Raw genomic sequence first — 16,320 nt, 5'->3', positions numbered from 1 at the left:
AAACACGCTTTAAATAGCCCTTTGCCTACTGCTCCAGTCTTGTAAAGCAAGGGAGTGTTATCCTAGTAACACAGAGCTGTTCTATCACGATTCTGTGGCTTCGTCCATGTGAGTTTTATCCTTATACCTACATTTGGTTTGCTCTGCTGTTTTTATTTGTTTGAGGATCTCCCCCCAAGTGTTCACACTACATTAATCGATATAGTACATTCATTCATACATACAAGCATTGTCACATTCATACATTTTACACTACACTACCTTCATGCATTTACATGTATATTTAGTTGAATATCCACATTTGGTCATTTATGTGCTGCCCCATACCCACCAGACACTGTCTTTTTCCTACCCTGCATTGTACCTACCAGACAAAATTCATTTCCCTGGAATAGCCAGACACACACTCGTGTCAAGCTCTGTACCAACCAGACACTTTCTCCTGCTTTTCTACTCGCTATACACTCTTCTCGCCAGGCACGGAATCTCTCCTACACTTTCCCCAGGTCTGCTCTTCACGCACTAGGCACTGTCTCTCCTGCCTTGTGGTGTACCCATCATAGATTGTTTTCTCTCTAACACTGCACTGTACGTGCCATTGGCTGTTTCTTTCCCACTTTTATGTGTTGCATGATGTCTGCCATTTCTCTGCGGATTGTTTTTATCCGCTGGAGTGTGAGCTTGTTTGAGCAGGGCCTTCTTCACCTCTTGTCTCAATATTTTGTATGTGAAATACTAGTTGTCCAATATTCCCATTCTTTAACTGTAAAGCGCTACAGAATATGTCGGCGCTATATAAATTAGAACACAGATTTGCTAACACACTCCTGAAACTGCACCAAAACAAAGACCTGGGACGCTTTTCTCCACCAGTTCCATATTCCCAGCCAGAATAGATTGTGTGACAAGCACTTGTTTAATGATCAGGTAGCGCTCTGTTAACATTCCCATTGAGTATGTGATCACCCTTGCCTGTTTTTCCAATTTGATGCCTGTTCTGATTATCACACTAATCCCTGAAATGCACGGTAGGACTGATAATAAAAAGGTTTGATTCAGGAGATAACGTGCAGGGACACATTGTGGCCATCACGGAGAATGCTGTGATCTTTACAGGCTGCTGTGATTGTTTTCCTGCTGGGAGAGGCACTGACCTCTGTCACTGTTGGCTTGACCTTTGGCAACTGTTACTCTGCATCTGTCCCTATGGTGGGAAGCTAGGGTCCTGGCCTTGCAAGATGGAGCATATTACTGACATAAACCTCCTGTCTGCCATATGCCATCACGTATGTTTGTTTGTGTGTCCTTCACAAGGACAGGCTCCTCTTTGTACATCAGACAGTCGACCTGCCCAGATTGGGACACAGACTAGGCAATAAATTGTACAAAAACTGTAAGAACTAATCGGTGGATCTCAGTGACACGTAATGTTAGAAACGGATTCTAATGCACATTATGAGGACAGGCTCAGACAGAACTGAGTTTATATCTAATGTAGGGGATCTGAATGCACATTATCAGGACAGGCTCAGACAGAACTGAGTTTATATCTAATGTAGGGGATCTGAATGCACATTATCAGGACAGGCTCAGACAGAACTGAGTTTATATCTAATGTAGGGGATCTTGACTGCACATCACAAGGACAGGCTCAGACCGCGCCAAGTTTATACCTAATGTAGGACGTCTGACTGTACATCATCAGGACAGTGCTCATCATGTAATGTATCAAAAACAGGGCCCCATATGAAACAACCAAGATGTAGGGACAGGATACTATGCCAAACTCAGAACTGTTGGGAGTCTCTTTCATTGACCTTTGAGATGGGGCATTTGTCAAGCTTTGCACAATCATACCGGTATTTCTGGAGGTGCCTAGGATGTTTATATATCTGTATCCATCTAAATGTATGCACTGTAGGGGGATCTAAGGCCATCCTAACAGCACATGCCCTTTTATGGTAAGGTGTAATGGCTGTGGTGGCAGAGAAAGGGCATGTGTTACAAAGAGACTATGATCATCACTAAATGCATTTGGCTAGCTCGATAGCCCGTTCAGAGCAGAGATCACAAGAAAACCCAAATTACATCTCAGTCTTGTATGCAGTGTATTCACTTTTTTATGTGATTGGCTGGAGCCAATCAGACTTTGCGTTTGTGGCTATTGAACACTAATCAGACAATGGTAACTGAACCACTGGAGTGCTGGAATGCTGTGCGATTCAGTGCGGCCCTGTAAAGATACTTGGCATTAATTATTCAGGACTGTGCGATATGGGCTTAATGAAAACTCGTGACTTCCTTAAAGATGAATGGGGAATCTGTATAAAGAGTAACGTTGAGTGAATTATGACACAGCGGTGCAATCACCATGAAATCAGATCTTAAGCTCGTGCAGATTACACAACATTGAACAATGTAAAATCTTGTGGCTAAGATGGGGATAGACCTAACAATCAATGATGCTGTATTGTTATAAAAAAGAGAAGAAAGTCAAAAATTTAATATTAGAGGTTAAATTTTAAAAAATTGTTTTAGTGACAAACTTAGTATGCCTAGGCAAAACTAGAGGGTTACTATTCTCCCAAAAACAGAGAATATGAGAACTCTGAGACTGGGTAAAAGCTTAGAGAAACTCAGTCGCTTGTTCTTTAGTCATTCCCGGCTCTGGTCTCAAAAACTTTTTTTCATTTGCCATTACAAAGAGAACCTATACCATTTAAATATCAGAATTATCCCACCCATAAGGGCAGTCCAGATCTGAATGCCAACAAGTTCTCTCTTAACGAATGATACTGCAACCCTGAATGATGGTTTCGGCCTTCTATAGCTGGTGCTCCTCCAGGCACACTAAACACACGGTCCTTACCCACAAACCTGACAACTATTTGAAAACGTAATTTGTGGGAAAAGCCAGTTTGAATGATCGTTTTCCAGGTTTTTATAGAAGCTTATAGTGCAGAACAACTGGCACCAGTCAGAATAGTTTAAAACAATTCAAAACATTGGATACTCCACAAATGATTGTTCTTCTCTTTAAACTTCAATAAAAGCACTAGATGAAGGCAATTAATTTCTGGGAGTATCCGGTGCTATTTTGAATGCTTGTAAAACAAAAAAACAAACTTAATAGCAACAACAAAAAGTAGATTGATGTAGCAGACCAGACCTGGGATAGGTACTCTGCAATCACAGGCCTGAGAGGAGGGGGGAAAGTGGCATCTGAGCCTAGTGCATGGGGAATGTTCCATCAGAACCTGTTCTGTTAAGGATATCTTCACTAACTTTGAATTGTCTCTTTCACAGTTTGCGTCGAGACGGTTATACAGTGCAGGTTAACGTGAATGATTACTTGGACATCTACTGTCCGCATTACAACGAAACCATGGCAGAACACAAGATGGAGCAGTACATCCTGTATATGGTGAACTATGAGGGGTACCGCACCTGTAACATCAGCCAGGGATTTAAACGCTGGGAATGTAACCGGCCGCATGCCCCACACAACCCTATCAAATTCTCTGAGAAGTTTCAACGCTACAGCGCCTTCTCCCTGGGATACGAGTTCCATGCAGGACATGAATACTACTACATCTGTAAGTACCACAGCAAGGAGCTTGGGTAGTTAAATCGTTTCACAATGCACGAGTGATACTGGGCATGGAAAAAAGTGTCTGATCTCAGACTGGGGCCTATTCTCTGGTAAAAGGGCCATCTGAGAGCAACCGGGGGGTGTCTGGCCAGGAGACCGAATTGTGAGCTATAGGTTTTGATCTTTGTTTTAGCAGTAATTTTATTTATTTTCCCATTTTAGCAACGCCAACTCATAACCACAGACGTTCCTGTCTCAAGATGAAAGTGTTCGTGTGCTGTGCAACCAGTGAGTAGACAGATTTTCTCTATTGGCTCTTGACTTTTTATATTGTCTGTTTGTTAGTGGCTTGCCCCTCCTTAGCCCCCTAGAATGGGTGAAAACTCATCTTATTTTCAGCTCTCCAGAGGTCTGACGGTGCTGGCCCCGCCCTCTTGGTGACATAATCAGAATTTCAGATTTTTAGCCAATCGGAAAGCATTGGATTGGCTAAAATCTGCAATGGGGTAGGACCAAACACCATTTTGGCCAATCAGCACCTCCTCATAGAGATGCATTGAACACGTGGACACGCTGAACAGCAGGGCTGCTTACTGTGCAGCCCTGAGCCAGGAAACCCCACCAGTGGCCACTTGGAGGCATCCCTACTGGCAATGCAGAAACTAGGGATTGCCGATTATTTGGTATTTTCAGCAATATCGGTATCTGCCAATAAAGATACCGATATTGCCGATAATGCATACCAGGACCGTCGGGCCTATTACAAGCCGGGGGGGGGAGGGGAGTGGCAGCAAGCTGTTACTAATCTCCCAGCAGCTCCTCCAGCTCCCCAGTGCAAATCTCGCGAATCCCGCGGCCGCTCCGCGTGGCACGCAGCCCACGAGAGTTAGACTGGGGAGCTGAAGGGAGGTAAGTAACAGCTTGCTGCCAGCCCCACCACTGCACAGCACATGCCATAGCCCCCCTCCCTGGCCAAGTAACAAGCAGGGAGGAGGGACTAAAATATAAATAAACCATATATAAATATTAAAAATTAAATTAGAATAAAAAATGCCCCTTCATTTTACACAAATCACATGCCCTCAGAAACACACACTCTGCATTATATATACACACACTCTGCATTTTATATATAATATATATATATATATATACACACACACACACACACACACTCTGCATTATATATATATATATGCACACATACATACACACACACACACTCTGCATTATATATATATACATACACACACACACTCTACATTCATTATATACACACTACGCACACGGCATTCACTATATATGCACACATTAAACACTCACTGCATTCACTATACACACTACACAAACAAACCCTGCATTCATTATATACACACTGCATCCACTACACAAACACACAGTGCATCCACTACATGTGGCATGTATATTTTGTGTATTTACCTTTAGAAATAGTTGTATTTTTTCTAAATGGTAAATGTACAGGCTATCGGCCTGAAAGTTCACAGATTATCTGTATTGGCTCTAAAAAAATCAATATCGGTCGATCCCTAGTAGACACTGCTGTTTCTCTGAAAAGGCAGTGTTTACATGAAAATGCCTGAAGGCAATGATTATACTCACCAGAACCAACTACATTAAGCTGTAGTTGTTCTGGTGACTATAGTGTCCCTTTAATAACTGCCTTATTGTGAAGACCAGATTTGCCCTATCAGGATCGCAAAATGTAAACGGTATACCCCAGGTTTCAGTTCACACCCATTTTAAGATGATTATTACAGGGTGAGTTTACAAATTTTTTTATTTTTTTTTAAAGGCTTTGCCAAAAAAATTTTTGCATCAACATTCTACAGTAAGTAAAACATTGTAAGTGTGTAACTGAAGATCATAAGATGTGTCTGGCTTGTCCTCTAAGAGGCAACATTAAACGTGCGCTTTTTAAATCTGATTTCCCCTCTTTGATTGCAGCTGCACATTCAGGAGAGAAGCACTCCCCCACACTGCCTCAGTTCACGATAGGACCTGAAGTGAAGATTGAGGACCTCGGTGAGTAGCTCTGGTTGTGTGGTGTTGCAGCTCCCTCTAGTGTACTCATTTGGAATTACCAACTGGAAAATATCTGATACTAAACAAGGATAGCAAAGCTCCATGTGAAATATAGACCGCAAAGGACTTCATATCTTTGAGGGAAAAAAAATAAATTTATATCATTGGCTATCACCATGATGTGCATAATTAGTATTTATAATGCATGTTCCACAGCGCCTTACAATTATAAAATCGGGATAATTGACAAGTAATTTACATATAGAATAGAACAGAGGCAAGAGGTGAAGAAGGCCCTGCTCAAATGAGCTTACGATCTATTAAATGGTAACGCTATGTCCTGATGAGTTACTCTGCCAAGAGCTCGCATCACTAATGTACTCTGGCAGCCATGGGGGATCATGCAAGGCCGGACAATTCTTCCATAATCTCACAACTAACATCACGTTTGTGTGAAATGGCAGAATGTAGAGGCAGATATTGCTTGAAGCTCTGTGCTTTGCCACATTTTCCCAAAAATCAGCATTCAGGTTAGGAAGCCGAATCCTTACTTTGTCTCATGTATATCTCCTGAATACAGTCATTATGAATATTCATAAATGTTGTCTTATTAGGAAGATTCAGATGGCAGTACCACTTTAACATGATATGCAAGAAGGGTGATCATATCATGGGATTTGTGTACCCAGATCTTTACAACAGGTTACATTCCTGCAATGGGTGCTGCAGGGTCAGCAAAATAAACGGTGTTTAGTCTTCTTGTCTCCCCTAAATCCTTTTGATATTCAATGGATCCATGCAGACAATCATGGATATCAGATAAGATACATGATGGTCTATGGTACAGTTTGGGGGGTTCTGGTTTTTCTCCCCAGAAATAATTGTATTTTTTTTGTTCTGTTCTTTCCTTTCTTAAAGATCTTTGCCATAATTTCCACTTTTTGTGAGTAGAATCTCTAGTGGTCCTGTGGTTAGATAGGTTTTATCAATACTCTCTCTGTAGGCAGTGGTACCAAGTGTGGCTGGCTGCCTGTAGAAATGGAGGTGTTGCCACTGATGTTACTGCAGATGAACAGTGTTGTATGGAGGAAGGAATCAGCCAGACGTTGCGCGTAGTTCTGAGATTCAATGTGAGTGGAGAGACTGAGAAGATAACTCATTAGTGGAGCCATGGAGACTGAGCAGAAGGAAATGCAAGGCGTTCAACTCCTGGTCAAACACTCGGGTATAACTGGCGGAGCTCAGAGAGAGAGGGATGTGAGGGAAAGTGAGGAGACTTGGCTACATAGCGGACGGTGGGATTGGATGACATGAGGAACACTCTGAATGTTGTGTGTGTGTAGGAGTGGGTTGTTTTTTTCCCTTTGTTATTCTCTGCATTTTGGAAAAGCGTATTTTTCAATAGAAACTGTCACGTTTATTAATGAACTTAATTAATTTATAAAATATTTTACCAGGAAAGATAAATTGAGATTTCTCTCGTTTTCAATACAGGTATTAGGTCCTGTTAGTTCATCGTACGGTTAGTTTATTTGCACTGAACTCGATGCAGCAATTCCCCAGAACGCCTGAGACTTCTCATTGAGCTGCATTGGGAAGTCTGTGATGGACAGCCACAGAAAGTCTGGGCTGGGGAAAAGATAAGTAGGACTGATCTATAGCATGAGGAATACATGTTTGAATACTTAACATTATAGTGTTCATTTAAAAAATGAAAATTAAAGAGTAATAGATATGTGAGGCAGACTGGAGAGAATATCTTTATTTTTGTTCTGCATGCCTCATAGAGAAGTGACAGTTTCTTATTCTGTGGTCTAAAGCAGTAGGGTAGGCTTTGGGTACAATGGGAAACCAAAGAGTTGTTTTGAAAACAAGGAATAAATTAGACTAAAGTGGAGTGCAAGAAAGGAGAAGAGCTGCAGAAAACCTAGACCCTATCACAAGGAGATATAAACAGAATAGAATAAAAGACTGTGTTACAAACTAGAAATCCACAACGTTCTAGATTTTCCATAGACATTTGCTGGTTTCTAGCACAGTCTTTTCTTATATTTAAAGGGACAATGAAGTGGTCTGCTCAATGAAGTGGTCTGGGTGTCAGGTCCCTCTAGGGTTAAGCCTGCAGCTGTAAACATAGCAGTTTCTGAGAAACTGATATGTTTACATCTGGGGTTAAGCCAGCCTACATCTGGGGTTAGTGCCGCGCATTCGACGTCAGCGGGGGAGGAGAGGTAAGGGAGCCCAGCGGGGGAAAAGGGTGAGTAGCTAAAGGGCCACCCTCAGGGTAGTATAGGTTCAGGGAAACCAACACCAAGCGGTTTTCCTGACACACTAGTGTCCCTTTAATTTTTTTTAAAACAACTTTAAAATAGAGTGAGGGTTCCAACTAACTGGCTACCAGCAAACATGCTCCATCAGTAATAATTCTGTTTTGAGACCACGTAGACTTGTTGTGATGAGCTAAATTCTGAATGTGGCTCATCCTTTCAGTTGACCTGTGGCCAATATCAGCCTGTCCGGTTAAGGTGCTCTGTGTTTCTGGTTCCCACAGAAATGAAGAATGTTCATAGATGTTCTTATCTCAGGGATATTATCCATTTTCTCTACATAGGTTTCAATTAGATCCATATAAGACCTGTTTCGGTGCAGTCGGGCAATGCTACTGGATTGTTTCGGTTTTCCCTGCAAGGTCTGCTGGAGGGTGACTGCAGAAACTGGCTTTCTGTGGGTTGCACTAAATTGCATGGAACCTAGAGGATGCTATCAGCTGGTCCCTGCACCAATAGCTCATAGTCTGTCTCTTTGATTCTTTTAATAAAGAAGTTACTTGGCAGGAATAAACTTAGAGGGTCAAAACTGTATGGAACAGACCTAGCTTGTGCCTTCCTGAGAGTCCTGCTCAATGTTCTCCCTTATCCTCCCCTCTATATGATGATTTCAAAGCACAACAACAAAGGGTTTCTATATTATAAGCAAAGCTTTTTGTTTTTACAAATGGAATAATACATTTTTGTATTCTAATACTCACTGTATTAACTTTTTGAGTATTGTACAGACAAAAAAAAGTAGAGTGGAGATGCTTTCAGATTTCCACTTTTGCTGACCGCAGAGGAAATGTCCACCACATAGGTGGTGATGGTAATTTTTACTCTAGCAGAATCTGTTCTGAAGTTAGTATCCCAAATTGATCTTTTCCAGTTACATGGAGTGAAGCGGCTGGGTGTATCTCAGTAACTAACAATCTGTTTCCTTCCTTTCAGATAACTTCAAGCCTGAGATCCCCAAATTAGAGAAGAGCATCAGTGGAACAAGTCCCAAAAGGGAACATTTGCATCTCACAGTGGCAGTGTCTCTTCTCCTAATGACACTGTTAGCATCCTAGTTTCCCAACGCTGGACTGATGTGGAGGCCTTCAGAATAAAAGCTATAGACTCCAGAATAAGAACAAATGGTCCATAACGAGCAGGTAGGGTCAGAGCTGGATGCACAGACCCTTTCATCAACCATCTTATCTCCTTTGCAACCTGCGGCACTGAATATGTTGTTATCCAGGCCTCCGTCTCCTCACTTACCCACTGCCAAATGATCCTGATGGGGCGAGGAGAAAGGCCAAAGCCTAGAGACCCGTACATGTGTCCTACCAAGAGTGGGAGCTGTAGAGCGAGCTGTCAAGCTCCATTTTAATGCCCACCATAGAGGGCTGTTTTTGTTTTATTTTCTTTTGTTTGGTTGTTTTTTTTTTTTTACTTGAGTGCCTACACCCTCTTGGTTTCTGTAAGGACAAGATGTTCTTTGAATACTACAGAACCTTGGAGGAACAGCAGACCATCGTGTTGGTTGGCCTTACCATCCCAGAAACTGCTCCCTTCATCTCACCTTGCCGCAAGTGTTTGTCACAATACATGGATAAATGTTCAGCCCATCTCCAAAGCTGTGGTACCTGCATTGTTTATTTCAAGAGATATTTTGAGCCCTGTACTCTGTTGCTTGACATTGTGGTAGCACATCTTCCCTGAAGGAATGCAGAGCCTCCTATTGGCCACGCAATTGCAGATCGCCTTGCATACCAAATATGCAGTGTCCAGCTGCCACTATCCTGGCCACACATGTAATGACATCCTTGTACTTTGTATATCTATTACCCAACATCTAACCACATTAGCAATCAAACTACACACAAACTGACCTAGCACGATGGACGAGAGCGCTGGTTTACCGTTGAAGATCCCTGAAAAAGTACCGTTCTGATAATGGATTATGTCCTCGAAAGTGGATGATTAGTGGCTATTGTATGCTCAAGAACATCAAAGAAAAGGCCAGCAATAAACAGCGCTTCAGGTTTTATTAATGTTTTTTATGGTTATCCTTTCCATGTACTAATGGTGCATGTTTACGGAGAACGGACCCAAAGAAACACAAAAATCGGTTCACTTGTGAACAGTCCCCCTCCCCCCATGATATCACATACAAATGTAGCAGAACTTTATAAAATGTCTACTGAGAACTACGGTAGGAGTGGATCACTACATCAAGCTGTGATCTCCCACTCTCTGGTGTGTTGTGAGCAGAACTGGGGGTCCTTTTTCTTTCCACACCACAACTAATCACTAATGCTGCAGCCGTGTCTCAGAACATTAATCTGCTGCCTTTCATGCATAATGACCAGATCCCTACATGACAGGATTAAACTCTGATTAGAACAGGATTTAGACACATTACCCACCGCATGAGAGAGTTAAAAGCAAGGTGCCCACGTAAAGTGTGTGGGGAAAGGGGGAGAAAGAAAATGACTTGACCACCAGATAAAATTCAGTAATGTCTTCTGGACCAGCAAGACTTAACCATTCATTTAACTCCCACTGAACCATTCTCCAAACTGTATTAAAGCATAGTGTCAAAGATCCGCCTTAGTGATGGTGTCTATTCTAAGTAGAGGAAGAGGCTGTGAAATCCCATGGTCTGTCTATTGGTAAGGCATGATACAGGTATAACCCAGAGATAGCAAGGGCTTTGGAATAAATTAAAAGAAGGCAGTTACATTAAAAAAAGCAGACTTTTCACATGTTCCAAAGCAGAAATCTTACATTGCCCCCATTACGCCCAATCAAGATACAGAGCTTAATCCTGTAGGATGTGACACTCACACTTTGCATCTTGCCTCTGGCACGCTCTGAGTTTTATCTGCAACGATCCCTGTCGTAAAGTTAGATTTTCCACCCATCAGGCTGATTTCTGAATCCTTTTTTTTCCCAGCACAGAGCTGATCACCTTAAAACAAAAATCTTACATTACTATTGCTCTAATCGTGTCATATTTCTAACCAGAAAAGCAGTGATTCTCAATAACATTACAAGTATTTGTATAGTACTTCCATCCCCACCTCAAGCTGCCCACGTGGTGTATTTTTATAGTACTACCATCTGCAGCGGAAACTGATTCAGGTGGTTCTAGGTAGGCACCATCTTTGTGATTTTAATCCCTGCCCTAGATACAGACCCCCCAGAGATGAGCCCGTCCTTGCAGATCAGTGGCTCCCTCCAGCAAATGTGGGAATACAGAGTGTGAAAAAGAATGGGTGTTTGTAAATATATCTTAATCGTATATATCTCTCTGTCTATATATGTATACGGTCTTTCTATCCATGTATACATGTTGACTGAATTGTAAATACTTTGAAGTGGTTCCTTTGTCATGTCTTCTATGAAGGCAGAATTCGCACCTATGCAATGCACAGACACTTTTCAGAGAGAATAAATGACAGACCTTTTTAAAGAACTGCTTTGGCTGTGATTTTCATATTCTGCTGTTAATCTATAAAAACAATAAAATCTATAAAAATCACAATCCTGCTGACTCCTGTTGGGTGGGTGAGAAGGGGCCGTTTGTCATTTATAGGGAAGGAACAATTTAGGTTCTCTTGGAATGTTGAGTAAATCCGTATAGTTATTAAAGGAGCACTGCCGGCTGAAATTATTATTGTGCTGTACAATGGGCAAAATCAAGGTTATACTTCAGATATATACATTGTATTTACTTGTAGAGAAAAACTCAATAATCATGCTCCATGTGTAAAGGATCTGAATGGGGTTTACATGGAGAGAAATAAAAATCAGGGCAGGATTAGTTAACGTTGTCCAGTAAGTGTTATACGATCATTGTCATATATGGGTTACCTGGAATTGTTTACATTTCTTTGTATTTTAGTGTGAGCGGTAGGAAGCCAGATGTGATAATGCCCAGTTTTGCTGCACAATGATCCAGTCCCTACAAATACATACAAATATAATGTTAGCATTTCGCTTAGTCTGTAAAGTGATCCCCAGAACTGACACTTTATATAGCTACGATATCATCATGGAGGCACCATTTCTCCTAAATAACTCAGAATCAAGGAAAACAATGTGTCCTTACTGAAATAGTCCATTCACTTTGTAGCTTCCCCAAGACTTTATTCACGTGTCCTGATGATTATCCCAGAAAAGGGCTGTAACTATTCAGAAGTGATCGTATAACAGGAGAGGGGAAAAAGGGAGGAGTTCTTACATGTAACTGTCAATAAACTGCCCCCACCCCAACCACCCACTATAAAGAACTTAAAAGTAACACCCCAGGCACCATAATCATTTCATTCAGTGCAGTTTGTATGGTGCCTGGAGGTCCTAGGTGTCATCTTACATTAAGAGGTTAAACGGTTTTACACAAAAGTTGTCCAAACATCAACTGTCAGCTTAGCCTCTACTTCTCTTTTTCTCTTGAATATTTTGGCATAAATAAGTACCAGAAAATGAGCACCATACATTAGACCTATATAATCCCCAATGTCTTCATTCCAGGCAATTCTCCCATCAAAGTAGGGGGTGATAAACTGTATAATTCACAGCTACATATGGTGATTGGTTTATTCTGACTTTTCCCTCCAAAATGAAAACTTTGTCCACAGTAGTGGTTAAGTTAACAGAAGTGCTGTGCACCCTCCAAAAATAAGTAATGTGACTTTAAAACTACAGTATATATACACAGTAAAAAACAACAACTTACCAGGGGTTATCCAAGCACTAGTCACTTTATCTCCATTAGGAGCCAGAAACTACCACATGGTTCTTTCGTTGGCCTCAGGCAGCCATCTTATAGCTGCAGAAAAGGAGGTGATTGACTGACCCCAGGTATGTTGCAAAACTATGAACAAACCATTTCACTACTTACTTTAGGAGGGCACTTCTCATATCACAGTGGTTATAGTGCTTGGACTGTTCTGTTACCTTCAACTTATCTTTAAAAAAACAAAACAAAAAAAAAATAAACCTATTGTAAGATTCCGAAAGTTGCCCCTTTACTCAATCAAATTTAGTTACACCTACGAAGGGGCAGGCAAATGTTCTCTGCATACCTCGAGAATACCTTACCTCGCCATCAGCTGGATCGAGAGAGACAAAGGGAGATGCATTAAACATGAAGAAACTTTAATGCTAGATTATATTATGAAGTGATATAAATGGACATTTTATTAGATGGTGATCTAAAATAATCTTTAAGCCAGGCTCCGCTTCCTTGCAAAGCCGAGGATATATTTCTCATGACCAGTCCTCAGACAGTGACTGCTTGTACAGAACACAGACTTAAAAGCAGAACTTTGCAGAGTCTCTCTAAATTATGGATGGAATCACAATTACTCTCTCTAAAGAAACCGGGTTTCTTTTCTGTGGTTAAAAAGAGAAATGCTATGTTTTGATAGGTGCTGTATAAAGCACGATCCATTCACAGCCCAGAGGAAGATCTTACTTGGACTTCTGGAAAACATTTAGACTAACATGAATAAAATGTCAGGTGATTGTATATCAGAATCTTTTCTCTAACTTTAATCATGTCTGAAAAGTTAAAGGGAAGACAAAAACCACGTACATGACTAACTCAGAGTGCTAGATTCACTTATCGAGTGTGTTAAAGGGACACTATAGTCACCAGAACATCTACAGTTTATTGAATTTGTTCTGGTGAGTATAATCATTCCCTTCAGGCATTTTTATGCAAACACTGAATATTCAGAGAAAAGGCAGTGTTTACATTCCCCCCTAGGGATACCTCCAGTTGCCACTCCTCAGATGGCCACAGGAGATGCTTCCTGGGGCAGTTTAGCATCTCCACAGAGACGCTGAATTTTCTGCATTGATTCATTGTATCTCTATGAGGAGGTGCTGATTGGCCAAGTCAACATTTGGCCCCACCTCCTTGCCGATTTCAGCCAATCCAATGTTTTTCTCTGTAAAAGCATTGGATTGGCTAAAAATTGTAAATTCTTATGTCATCAAGGATGCAAACCCATGCAGTGCTGAAAATAAGGAGAGTTTAAACACCTAAGGGTCAAGGCACCTAAATCTAGGTTTTAACACTACAGGGTCAGGAATACATGTCTGTGTCCGTGCCCCTGTCCCTATAGTGCTCCTTTAATGCAGCAGTTTTGGTGTATAGATCATGCCCCTGCAGTCACATTGCTCAATTATCTGCCATTTAGGAGTTAACTTACTTTGTTTATGCAGCCCTAGGCACTCCGCCCTACGAGTGACTCAGATGGAAGCAGTGTTACTATAATGTTAGTTGTCAGAAATCCAAAGTGAATTTAATGTCTAAGCCAAAACAGCCAAATGGGGGTGGGGCGTAATTTAGGCTGTTTTGGTCTAAAAGCGTAAACTCACTTTGAAGTCCCGACAATTTACACTTTAAAATGGAAGTGAATATCAAATTCCCTCAATGTTCTATCTGGCACACTGTGACACCTTTTAGTGGATTCAGGTCTGACTGTTTTCTCTATAACACCAAACAATGCTATCAACTTCACTGGGGCAGCAGTAACAGCCCAATAACACATTAACCAGATTCCAGTCTGCACAACCCTATCATTACCCCTTAGCAGGCTACACTCATTCCAATCAGAAATCAATCATACCAGATTAGCAGTAACCCTTAAATACCAATGAAATGTGGCTCTACGTGATAGGGGGAAAAAAATATTTAAAATCCTGCAGCACACAGTTAAAATTATACTTACATGTAAGACTATGCTCTGGTACACAAACAGTTACTATTTTAGCTCTATGGCACACAAACCGTTAATAACTTAGTATCTTCCCCACTGGCACACAAATGGTTAATGCCATTATCTGGCACAAAATTAGTTATTTCTCTCTGGCACGCAAACGGTTAAGCTACGGTTTTCCTTCTGGCACACAAATGGTTAATATTGTTAAAATTTCACCCTTCTGGCACACAAACAGTTAATAACTTAGTATCTTTATTTCCCACACAGGCACAAAAAGAGTTAATAAAACACTGTCAGACCCATGTATCTACTAAAAAACAGGAAAGTTTACTTACCTGAAACACACATGGGGAGATCCTGTCTGAAACACATACAGGTAGAAAAGAAATGATGAAAACCCAAGAAAACGTCCCCCTCCTCAACACCGCATACCCACCCACCCTGGGGTGCATTTCATTTATAGATCTGGTCTCCACCCACTTCCAATCAGAAATCAATATCACATGGGAAAGCATTGCATTAACCCTTTCCAAGCCGCCCCGGATAATCATTAACCCTTTGCTGGTCGCTCCAACAAATCATTAACTCTTTCCTGGCTTCTCAAACCCTCCCACTTACAAACGGTATCCCATGATCAGTTATTAATTTAATTCAGGCTGTTCTGCCCAGTTTGTAACTGTTTCCTGGCTGTGCCACCAATTAGAGGGACACTATAGTCACCTAAACCAGTGTTTCCCAACCCAGTCCTCAAGGCATACCTACCAGTCCAGGATTTAAGGATTACCCAGTTTTGTCTAAGGTGTTTTTAGGAGAAAAAAAAAAGAAAAAACACCTTAGACAAAACTGGGTAATCCTTAAATCCTGGACTGGTAGGTGTGCCTTGAGGACTGGGTTGGGAAACACTGAACGTTAGTGTAATGAAGCAGGTTTTTTGTGTATAGATTATGTCTCTGAAGTTTAATCACTTTTGTCTCTGTTTATGCCGCCCTAGACCCAGCTCTCCTGGCTGTGAGTGACACAGACTGCATAAAAACAAAATGGTTTTGTTTTCATTCAGATGTTACTTACTTTAAATGTTTTTAACTCCTGCTCTGTAAATGTAAACTTTAATCACATACTGGGGCTCCTGCAGCGTAGAGCAGGAGATAAGAAATTCTAAATTAAGAACAATTTGAAATAAAGGAAATGTAAACATTAGATACTCTTTACAGGAAGTGTTTAGAGGGGCTGTGCAAGTCACATGCAGGGAGGTGTGCCTGTGACTGCATAAACAAAGTGATGTAATCCCGAAATGGCAGAGAATTGAGCAGTGAGACAGGAGGGGCATGATCTAAAACTGCTTCATTAAGCTAAAGTTGTTTTGGTTACAATAGTGCCCCTTTAACTCTTACCAGACACTACCCCTTCCAGTCAGCAGGTAAGAATGATGGAAACAAAGAATAAAATATGAAAAAGGAGCTAATATAACGTGCCTGCCAGCTCCACTTGTTTCCATGACGACTGCTGCAACTGTATCAAAATCGTACAAAACACAAGATAGTGCAGGTAATGGCTGAATATAATGAGCAAATACTTAAGTATTGTGGATAGATGTAGTGATTTAAAACAAATAATATTTTTTTTAATTCTTGACCCAAAGTACACCGGGTGT

The 16,320-nt window shown here is 41.1% G+C and overlaps 1 protein-coding gene across 1 annotated transcript in view; it reads left to right on the top strand.

Annotated features, from left to right (window-relative positions):
* Positions 1-11,477, top strand: part of EFNA3 (ephrin A3) — a 64,942-nt gene extending 53,465 nt beyond the window's left edge. Inside the window, exons 2-5 of the mRNA XM_063439423.1 lie at positions 3,307-3,596; positions 3,815-3,880; positions 5,558-5,635; positions 8,896-11,477. Of these exons, the coding sequence (XP_063295493.1) occupies positions 3,307-3,596; positions 3,815-3,880; positions 5,558-5,635; positions 8,896-9,017 (556 nt within the window). The 3' untranslated portion in view covers positions 9,018-11,477. The remainder of the gene's footprint in view (positions 1-3,306; positions 3,597-3,814; positions 3,881-5,557; positions 5,636-8,895) is intronic.
* The last annotated feature ends 4,843 nt before the right edge of the window (positions 11,478-16,320 follow it).

This window comes from Pelobates fuscus, chromosome 13, assembly GCF_036172605.1.
Source record: "Pelobates fuscus isolate aPelFus1 chromosome 13, aPelFus1.pri, whole genome shotgun sequence".
Lineage (NCBI taxonomy): Eukaryota > Metazoa > Chordata > Amphibia > Anura > Pelobatidae > Pelobates > Pelobates fuscus.
The sequence above is the reverse complement of the archived record's forward strand: the minus strand, read 5'-3'. Positions and strand labels throughout refer to the sequence as shown.